The following is an 11723-nucleotide window of genomic DNA, read 5'->3' as shown; positions in this document are numbered from 1 at the left end:
GCCTCAACCGAAGGCTCTCCAGAGGGTAGTGCGGTCTGCAAGCAGTCACTGATAGGTAAAACTACTGTCCGCTCGCATGACAGACCGTACAGCACCAATGTCACAGGAGGCCAAAAAGAATCATCAAGCGACACAACCAATCGAGCACTGCCTGTTCACGACCCCCGCCGAATGCATCCCAGAAGGTGAGCTCAGTTACAGGTGCATCAAAGCTGGAACCGAGAGATTGAAAAACAGCTTCTATCTCACGGCCCATCAGACTGCTTAAACACAATTATCTCAGCGAGGCTGCTTGCCTACATTGAGACCCAATCACTGGACCACTTAACAAGTGGATCACAGTTGGCTTTTAAACCATGCCACTTGAAATAATGCACTTTAATAATGTTACATATCTTAATTACCTCACATACAATGTATATACAGTGGGGCAAAAAAGTATTTAGTCAGCTCCAATTGTGCAGTTTCTCCCACTTAAAAAGATGAGAGAGGCCTGTAATTTTCATCATAGGTCTTCAACTATGACAGACAAAATGAGGAAAAGAAAATCCAGAAATCACATTGGTAGTTTTTTAATGAATTTTATTTGCCAAATTATGGTGGAAAATGAATGTATTTGGTCACCTACAAACAAGCAAGATTTTCTGGCTCTCACAGACCGCTGTAACTTCTTCTTAGAGGGCTCCTTGTCCTCCACTCATTAACCGTGTATCTTAATGGCACCTGTTTGAACTTGTTATAGTTAAAAACACCTGTGCCACAACCTCAACAGTCACACTCCAAACTCCACTAGGCCAAGACCAAAGAGTGTCAAGGCACACCAGAACAAAAACAAAAAATTCCTAGGGAATCACATTGTAGGTTTTTTTTGATTTATTTTGCAATTATGGTGAAATAATTATTTGTCATAACAAAAGTTTCTCTAATACTTATTGTTAATAACCCTTTGGTTGGCAATGACAGAGGTCAAACGTTTTTCTGTAAGTCTTCACAAGGTTTTTCACACACTGCTTGCTTGTATTGGCCCATTCCTCCATGCAGATCTCCTCTAGAGCAGTGATGTTTTGTGCTGTTGCTGGCACACGGACTTTCAACTCCCAAAGATTTTCTATAGGGTTGAGATCTGGAGACTGACTAGGCCACTCCAGGACCTTGAAATGCTTCTTACGAAGCCACTCCTTCGTTGCACGGGCGGTGTGGTTTGGGATCATTGTCATGCTGAAAGACCAGCCACGTTTCATCTTAATGCCTTGCTGTGGAAGGAGGTTTCACTCAAAATCTCACGATACATGGCCCATTCATTCTTTCCTTTACACGGATCAGTTCGTCCTGGTCCTTTGCAGAAAACAGCCCAAAGCATGATGTTTCCACCCATGCTTCACAGTAGTATGGTGTTCTTTGGATGCAACTCAGGCATTCTTTGTCTCCAAACACGACGAGTGAGTTTTTACCAAAAAGTTCTATTTTTGGTTTCATCTGACATATGACATTCTCCCAATCTTCTTCTGGATCATCAAATGCTCTCTAGCAAACCTTCAGACGGGCCTGGACATGTACTGGCTTAAGCAGGGGGACACGTTCTGGCACTGCAGATTTGAGTCCCTGGCGGCGTAGTGTGTTACTGATGGTAGGCTTTTGTTACTTTGGTCCCAGCTCTCTGCAGGTCATTCACTAGTCCCCCCGTGTGGTTCTGGGATTTTTGCTCACCGTTCTTGTGATCATTTTGACCCCACGGTGTGAGATTCTTGCGTGGAGCCCCAGATCGAGGGAGATTATCAGTGGTCTTGTATGTCTTCCATTTCCTAATAATTGCTCCCACAGTTGATTTTCTTCAAACCAAGCTGCTTACCTATTGCAGATTCAGTCTTCCAGCCTGGTGCAGGTCTACAATTTGTTTTGGTGTCCTTTGACAGCTCTTTGGTCTTGGCCATAGTGGAGTTTGGAGTGTGACTGTTTGAGGTTGTGGACAGGTGTCTTTTTACTGATAACAAGTTCAAACAGGTGCCATTAATACAGGTAATGAGTGGAGGACAGAGGAGCCTCTTAAAGAAGAAGTTACAGGTCTGTGAAGACCAGAAATCTTGCTTGTTTGTAGGTGACCATATCTTATTTCCACATAATTTGGCAAAAATAAAAATTCAATAAATCCTACATGTGATTTTCTTGGATTTTCTTTTCTCATTTTGTCTGTCATAGTTGAAGTGTACCTATGATGAAAATTACAGGCCTCTCTCATCTTTTTAAGTGGGAGAACTTGCACATTGGAGGCTGACTAATACTTTTTGCCCCACTGTACTGTATTTATACCATCTATTGCACTTGCCTATGCCACCCGGCCTTCGTCATCCATATACTTATATGTCATATTCTCATTCACCCTTTTAGATTTGTGTGTATTAGGTAGTTGTTGGGGATTGTTAGATTACTTGTTAGAATTACTGCACTGTCGGAACTAGAAGCACAAGCATTTCGCTACACTTGTATTAACATATACTAACCATGTGTATGTGACCAATTAATTGATTTGATCTTGAGCCCCACCTCTTCAACATTACGGTGCATTCGGAAAGTATTCAGACCTTTTCACTTTTTCCACATTTTGTTACGTTACAGCCTTAATCTAAATTGATTAAATAATTTTTTCCCTCATCAAACTACACACAATAAACAATAATGACTAAGTGAAAACAGGTTTTTGAATTTAGCAATGTATTAAAAATAAAACAGAAATACCTTATTTACATAAGTAGTCAGACCTTTGCTATGAGACTCGAAATTGAACTCAGGTGCATCCTGTTTCCAATTGATCATCCTTGAGATGTTTCTACAACTTGATTGGAGTCCACCTGTGTTAAATTCAATTGATTGGAATGATGTGGAAGGACACACCTGTCATATAAGGTCCCACAGTTGACAGTGCATGTCAGAGCAAAAACCAAGACTGAGGTCGAATCTGTAGAGCTCCGAGACAGAATTGTGTCGAGGCACAGATCTGGCGAAAGGTTCCAAAAACTTTCTGCAGCATTGAAGGTCCCAAGAACACAGTGGCCTCCATCATTCTTAACCTTTCACACATACCAACAAATGGGTTTTGATCATTCTAAAGTGGTCCTGCAGCATAGGCTGTGATTAGAACGCTTATTCAGAACGTCCAGTTTCGATTGATGCAACAATCAGCATTTGAGCTGGCCACACTGTTTTTTCACAGAAACATTTTGCACAAACACAGTCCTTACAAATTAGTCGTGAATGTGACTAGTTCATTTTTGGATGCAATGTTCAGACATTCACTGAATAGCTACAGCATAACACAATCATCCAAACTGGAAAATGTAGGTATCCTTTGTCCTCGCGCTAACTGAGGAAGAGATTGACGTAACACAAGCGGTCATGTTTGAAACTCTCGGCTGACAGAAACCACAATATGAATTAGTTAATATAATGCTATTATAATTCATCACATCTATTTATTCTACAACATTTTTTTATTACATGCACGGTGAGATCACCATTGATAATTGAGTAAAACACTTTCTAGAAATCGAAAGTATGGGTGGAGATAAAGGAGACAAGATGAGTTGGGTCTGTTTGCAGTATGCTGTTGAAGGGGTGTGTCGTCTACCATCGTTCACATACTTCCGGAAGTTTACTCGAAAATGAGTGAACCCTCCTCACATCATCACGTCAAACCCAGAATGCATTCTATGTCAACAAACATGGCTGCACACATAGCTGGATAGCTTAGCTCATCATAATCAGTACAACCGTCGAAAAAGTATTTTACACACATAATATGTGTCCATTACAATCTATGCAAGAATTGAATGCATGATTAGTAATCAGTACTTGAACATATGAATAAAACAGTATTAAATAAATAATACCACACAAAACATTTTCTGATGGTGATTTATTGATTATTTGCTATGAGCGACGTGAAGACAGGATTTGTCCAGGGAATTATGTTTACACAGGATCCAACATTATGAGGGGCTTGGGGTGTCGGGTCGTGGTGATGACGCATGCTGGAGAGCCAGAAATCTTGCTTGTTTGTAGGTGACCAAATACTTATTTTCCACCATAATTTGCAAATAAATTCATTAAAAATCCTACAATGTGATTTTCTGGATTTTCTTTTCTCATTTTGTCTGTCATAGTTGAAGTGTACCTATGATGAAAATTACAGGCCTCTCTCATCTTTTTAAGTGGGAGAACTTGCACAATTGGAGGCTGACTAAATACTTTTTTGCCCCACTGTACTGTATTTTATACCATCTATTGCACCTTGCCTATGCCACCCGGCCTTCGCTCATCCATATACTTATATGTACATATTCTCATTCACCCCTTTAGATTTGTGTGTATTAGGTAGTTGTTGGGGAATTGTTAGATTACTTGTTAGATATTACTGCACTGTCGGAACTAGAAGCACAAGCATTTCGCTACACTTGTATTAACATATACTAACCATGTGTATGTGACCAATTAAATTTGATTTGATCTTGAGCCCCACCCTCTTCAACATATACGGTGCATTCGGAAAGTATTCAGACCCCTTCACTTTTTCCACATTTTGTTACGTTACAGCCTTAATCTAAAATTGATTAAATAATTTTTTCCCTCATCAAATCTACACACAATAAACAATAATGACTAAGTGAAAACAGGTTTTTAGAATTTTAGCAAATGTATTAAAAATAAAAAACAGAAATACCTTATTTACATAAGTAGTCAGACCCTTTGCTATGAGACTCGAAATTGAACTCAGGTGCATCCTGTTTCCATTGATCATCCTTGAGATGTTTCTACAACTTGATTGGAGTCCACCTGTGTTAAATTCAATTGATTGGACATGATGTGGAAAGGCACACACCTGTCAATATAAGGTCCCACAGTTGACAGTGCATGTCAGAGCAAAAACCAAGACATGAGGTCGAATCTGTAGAGCTCCGAGACAGAATTGTGTCGAGGCACAGATCTGGCGAAAGGTTCCAAAAACTTTCTGCAGCATTGAAGGTCCCCAAGAACACAGTGGCCTCCATCATTCTTAACCTTTTCACACATACCAACAAATGGGTTTGATCATTCTAAAGTGGTCCCTGCAGCATAGGCTGTGATTAGAACGCTTATTCAGAACGTCCAGTTTCGATTGATGCAACAATCAGCATTTGAGCTGGCCACACTGTTTTTTCACAGAAACATTTTGCACAAACACAGTCCTTACAAAATTATGTCGTGAATGTGACTAGTTCATTTTTGGATGCAATGTTCAGACATTCACTGAATAGCTACAGCATAACACAATCATCCAAACTGGAAAATGTAGGCTACCTTTGTCCTCGCGCTAACTGAGGAAAGATTGACGTAACACAAGCGGTCATGTTTAGATAACTCTCGGCTGACAGAAACCACAATATGAATTAGTTAATAATAATGACTATTTATAATTCATCACATCACGGATGAGATCACCATTGAATAATTGAGTAAAACACTTTCTAGAAATCGAAAGTAATCCAAAGACAGGTGGAGATAAGAGGAGACAAGATGAGTTGGGTCTGTTTGCAGTATGCATGTTGAAGGGGGTGTGTCGTCTACCATCGTTCACATCACTTCCGGAAGTTTACTCGAAAAATGAGTGAACCCTCCCTCACATCATCACGTCAAACCCAGAATGCATTCTATGTCAACAAACATGGCTGCACACATAGCTGGAATTAGCTTAGCTCATCATAATCAGTACAACCGTCGAAAAAGTATTTTACACACATAATATGTGTCCATTACAATCTATGCAAGAATTAGAATGCATGATTAGTAATCAGTACTTGAAAACATATGAATAAAACAGTAAATAAATAAATAAATACCACACAAAACATTTTCTGATGGTGATTTATTGATTATTTGCTATGAGCGACGTGAAGACAGGATTTGTCCAGGGAATTATAGTTTACACAGGATCCAACATTATGAGGGGCTTGGGGTGTCCGGGTCCGTGGTGATGACCATGCTGTCTCCTCATCTCAGCAAGGGACACACTTTGTATGTGGACAATTGGTACAGCAGTCCCACACTCTTCTAGCATCTGCTCTCCAACAGCACAGGGGCCTGTGGCACAGTTAGGTCGAACAGGAAGGGGATGCCAGAATTCGGATGCAGGATGATGCAGAGAGGGGAGGTGGAGTTCAAGGAGAACGGTCAACAGCTGGCAGTAAAGTGACATGACAAATGAGACGTCCATGTCCTCTCCACTGTCCACACAGCAACCATGTTGGTCACAGGGAAGGTGGACCACCTGATGGGAGAGAAAAAACAAACCAGACTGTGTGCTTGACTATAACCTCATAATGGGGGCAGTGGATAAGGCGGACATGATAAACAGCTTTGTGGAATGCACTCGGACAACAACCAAGTGGTATAAGAAGATATTTTTCCATCTGATCGACACTGCTGCCCTCAACGGCCACATAGTTCACCACCAACTAACAGGTGAGATGATTACTGAACAAGGTATTTTTTGTAATTGGACGTACAGTTAACATACAAATCACATACAGTTCCATTATGCAATTATAGTGACAATATCTCACCCACCTTCCCACTGCCTCATCATCCTCTCCCTTCCCTCATCCTCCCCACTCTCTCTCCCCCATAGGTAAAGTAATTACCTACCAAAAGTACCGAGAGAACCTCATGAGAAAGCTGCTGGAGGAGCACCACACCCCTCGGCGCCCACCCACTGGGGGCCGTCCTGCTGCGGACAATCCCCTACGCCTCACTGCATGGCATTTTCCCCTCAAACTGCTGCTCAAAGTAGTCACACACGGAGGTACTGCAAAGTCTGCCTGTCTGACACCAGGAGAAGTAAGCAGAGGAGGTTGACAAAGTACATGTGCTTAGCTTGTGACACACCTCTATGTGTTTCACCATGCTTTGGGGAGTATCATATGCTCAAGCACTATTGAGCACATCTGCAGCAATAAGTGACTGACTGACCTGACGGGTGACTTGACAGGTGACCTGCCGTGATACTATGCCTTTAGAGGTGGGGGGGTGGAAATGCAGTTGTTGTTCATTCACTGCATGAATATGAATTATGGGTGATGCATATTCCGTTTTTTTTCTCCTTCAGTAAAACAAGTTTTTGTTGTTGTTGTTCAACATATTGGCCTATGTGTTTTCATCCAGTAAAACTGTTCAGGAGTGTACGCTAGCATACAAAAGCTGGCCTCAATCTCCAGCTCCAAAGATGCCCAGTTCCAGTTATGATATTGGCAAATAATGTTTGTTTGTGTGTGTGGTTTCTGAAAGTACTTCTCTGACGCAATTACCATTGTTTTACGGAGCTAATAGCACAATTGAATAGAAGACCAAAAAGGTTATGAAATTAGTAACGTTACCTCGCGTGTCCGCGGTTATAAGGGATAAACACTAAAATATTATGCTCCATACACACAGTGAGCTACAGTAGAAACGACATAACACGACATACAGAAACTATTATAACATAATAAGGCACTTACTTTGATAGAAACGGATACATTTCCAATGATCATGTAGTAATGAAAACAACGATGAATGCGATGTGGGCACCAGACGGAAAATGTGAACACGTGTGTGCAGGTCTTGTTCTGACTGGAGATGCGCAAATGTCTGCAGAAACAATTGGGAAGTGCTTGGGGAAGTTTGCCCGGGTCAGTAATGCCTCAAAAATAAATTGTCCGCAAAAGTGAAATGGCCTAATTTTATGTGAATTAATGAGGAGGCGGAACACACCTCAAATCAAACTGTTGTTAGAAAACTAAACTTGTTAGAAAATCATTTGAAATTGACAAGATGAAACAACTTATAAGTATATACAGGCTGCGTGCCTTGGTTTGAGGGCAGTGCAGATGAACTGTCCTGTTGTGTAACAATCACATTTTGGAACAGTGAGCGCAATCTGACATCATGTGAATAAAAAAAAACACTGGGGCGAACGATAGAGATATTTGGAACTCACATGTGAAAAAGGTTAAATGGAACAAGTTTGGAAGCACCAAGACTATTCCTAGAGCTGGCCGGCCGCCCGGCCAAACTGAGCAAACGTGAGAGAAGGGCTTTGGTCAGGGAGGTGACCAAGAACCCAATGGTCACTCTGACAGAACTCCAGAGTTCCTCTGTGGAGATGGAAGAACCTTCCAGAAGGACAACAATCTCTGCAGCACTCCACCAATCAAGCCTTTATGGTTGAGTGGCCAGACGGAAGCCACTCCTCAGTAAAAAGGAACGTGGTAGACCACTTGGAGTTTCCCAAAAGGCACTAAAGGACTCTCAGACCATGAGAAACAAGATTCTCTGGCCTGATGAAACCAAGATTATTTGTGCTGAATGCCAAGCGTCACATGTGGAGGAAACCGGGCACCATCCCTACAGTGAAGCATGCTGGTGGCAGCATCATGATGTGGGGATGTTTTTCAGCGGTGGGGACTGGGAGACTAGTCAGGATCGAGGCAAAGATGAACAGAGCAAAGTACAGAGAGTTCCTTGATGAAAACCTGCTCCATAGCACTCAAGACCTCAGACTGGGGCGAAGGTTCACCTTCCAACAGGACAACAGCCCTAAGCACACAGCCAAGACAATGCAGGAGTGGCTTCGGGACAAGTCTCTGGATGTCCTTGAGTGGCCCAGCCAGAGCCCGGACTTGAACCCAATCGAACATCTCTGGAGAGACCTGAAAATAGCTGTGCAGCGATGCTCCCCATCCAACCTGACAGAGCTTGAGAAGATTTGCAGAGGAGAATGGAAGAAACTCCCCAAATACAGGTGTTCCCAGATTGTAGCATCATCCCAAAGAAGACTCGAGGCTGTAATCGCTTCAACAAAATACTGAGTAAAGGGTTTGAATATTATGAAGTTTTTGCAAATTTTTTTGTTGTTGTTTTGTCATTATGGGGTATTGTGTGTAGATTGATGAGGGAAAACAACTATTTAATCATTTTTAGAATAATGCTGTAACGTACATTTTTTGGGAAAAAGTAAAGGGGTCTGAATACTTTTCGAATGCACTGTATACCAACGAATTGGCGAGGGCACTAGAACAGTCTGCAGCACCCAGCCTCACCCTACTAGAATCTGAAGTCAAATGTCTTCTGTTTGCTGATGATCTGGTGTTTCTGTCCCCAAACAAGGAGGGCCTACGGCAGCACGTAGATATTCTGCACAGATTCTGTCAGACATGGGCCCTGATAGTAAATCTCAGTAAGACAAAAATATGAATAATGATGTTCCAAAAAAGGTCCAGTTGCCAGGACCACAAATACAAATTATATCTAGACACCATTGCCCTAGAGCACACAAAAAACTATACAAACCTCGGCCTAAACATCTACATACCTCGGCCTAAACATCCGTGCCACAGGTAACTTCCACAAAGCTGTGAACGATCTGAGAGAGAAGGCAAGAATGGCTTTCTACGCCATCAAAAGGAACATAAAATTTGACATACTAATAAGGATCTGGCTAAAAAATACTTGAATCAGTTATAGAACCCATTGCCCTTTATGGTTGTGAGGTCTGGGGTGCACTCACCAACCAAGAATTCACAAAATGGGGAAAACACCAAATTGCGACTGCATGCAGAATTCTGCAAAAAAATATCCTCTGTGTACAACGTATTACACCAAATAATGCATGCAGATCAGAATTAAGCCGATACCTGCTAATAATAAAAAAACAGAAAATAACCGTTAATGTCCAAAAATCACCTAAAAGGTAGCTATTTCTAAACCTTCCATAACAAATCCATCACATACGGAGAGATGAACCTGGAGAAGAGTCCCCTAAACAAGCTGGTCCTGGGCTCTGTTCACAAACACGAACAGACCTCACAGAGCCCCAGGACAGCAACACAATTAGACCCAACCAAATCATGAGAAAACAAAAAAAATTACATGACACAATGGAAAGAATTGACAAAAAAACTGAGCTAACTAGAATTATATTTGGCCCTAAACAGAGAGTATACAGTGGCAGAATACCTGACCACTGTGACTGACCCAAAATTAAGGAAAGCTTTGGCTATGTACATACTCAGTGAGCCTAGCCTTGCTATTGAGAGAGACCACCGTAGGCAGACCTGGTTCTCAAGAGAAGACAGGCTATGTGCACACTGCCCGCAAAATGAGGTGGAAACTGAGCTGCACATCCTAACCTGCCAAATGTATGACCATATTAAAGACACATATTTCTCTCAGATTACACAGACCCTAAAATAATTTGAAAACAAATCCAATTTTGATAAACTCCCATATCTATTGGGTGAAATACCAAAGTGTGCCATTACAGCAGCAAGATGTGTGACATGTTGCCACAAGAAAAGGGCAACCAGAGAAGAACAAACATTGTAAATACAACCCATATTTATATTTATTTATTTTCCTTTTTGTACTTTAACTATTTGCACATCGTTACAACACTGTATATAGCCATAATATGACATTTGAATGTCTATATTCCTTTGGAACTTTTATGTTTACTGTACATTTTTTTATTGTTTATTTCACTTTAGTATATTATCTATTTCACTTTGGCACACCCAGTTGTTGAGAAGGACTGTTCCATATCCTCATATATTGTAGGGACCATTATTTTCTCATAATTTTGCCCAACACCTGCACATGGAACAGACTGTCCTCTGAAGTCAACAGGGGTGATGTAACCCCTCTCTACTCGTGTCCAGGGCATCATTTACGAGGCGTAATCTTTCTATGGGTGCAATGTCGGCGTGAACGAAAATGGATGAGGGAGAGAGAGAGAGAGAAAGACAGAGTAGAAGCGAGAGAAAGAAAGAGTAAACAACAGAGAAAGAAGGAGAAAAAGAGAGAAAGAAAGACAGCCAGACCAACCAAACAAATAACCAACCGACCAACCAGTCGTCAGTCCAACTCACAATCTCCGCCTCGGGCCCTCCGAAGTCGAGGAAGATCATGCGCACGCCGTCGTCGGAGGACATGCGCAGGCGCTCGAAGGGCTGCTGGAGGAGCACCGTCTTCCTGATGCCCATCTCCTCGGTGAACAGGGAAAAGCCCTCGTCGATGTGAACTCCCAGGTTGCACTCCTTCCCGTTCCAGCTGCAGGCTGCCAGGGACCACAGGGGGGGAAAGGGTAACACAGGTTGGTTGGTCACTAAGGGCCAGTTTCCCAGAATGAAGATTCTTCATTGATCTTGCGTATTAGCCCAGGACTAGGCTAAATCTGAGTCCAGAAAACCACCCCTAAAAGTTTTTATTGTAAGGCGTTCTAGATGAAAGCATCTGCTAAACATTGTAAATGCGGTCATTACTCTGTTTCACTCCCCTTACAAAACGAAATACTAAAGGTACAGTAGTGTATTGACTGATCTGTTCTCTGAAAAATTGACAAGGACAGCTCTTATGAGACATACTTCTCGACATTGATCATATAGTCAGTATGAATGCAGATAGTTGCAATTCATTTATTTTGTAGGTCCAGCTTAGATGTGGCTGCCTCCCATGAATGCAATGAGTGACTTTTTATTGACAATATGTTGCACCACACCACAAAACCAGTAGAGGGCAGTACTACCCTATTTAAACAGCCAGACCTGCACATACTTGCTGTCGGTCTTTGCTAGACTATCTGCTGTTGTTTTGCAGGAATCCATGATGACATATACACTTACAGTTGGAGCATTTAAATGTTACTTTTCAAAATACCT

The 11723-nt window shown here is 41.7% G+C and overlaps 1 protein-coding gene across 2 annotated transcripts in view; it reads right to left on the bottom strand.

Moving 5' to 3' along the window:
- Window positions 1-11723, bottom strand: part of LOC111961886 (alpha-1-syntrophin-like) — a 64770-nt gene that overhangs the window by 11614 nt on the left and 41433 nt on the right. Inside the window, exons 7-8 of one of the 2 annotated variants that reach the window (XM_070440001.1) lie at window positions 10935-11122; window positions 5895-6298 (exon numbers count right to left, since the gene is read on the bottom strand). In XM_070440001.1, coding sequence (XP_070296102.1) covers window positions 5954-6298; window positions 10935-11122 — 533 coding nt within the window. In that variant the 3' untranslated portion in view covers window positions 5895-5953. Of the gene's footprint in view, window positions 1-5894; window positions 6299-10934; window positions 11123-11723 lie in introns of those variants that run through there. The other variant, XM_023984517.2, reaches the window with a different exon arrangement.

Source organism: Salvelinus sp. IW2-2015, linkage group LG1, assembly GCF_002910315.2.
Source record: "Salvelinus sp. IW2-2015 linkage group LG1, ASM291031v2, whole genome shotgun sequence".
Classification (NCBI taxonomy): Eukaryota; Metazoa; Chordata; class Actinopteri; order Salmoniformes; family Salmonidae; genus Salvelinus; species Salvelinus sp. IW2-2015.
This window is presented reverse-complemented; position numbering and strand designations above follow the sequence as displayed.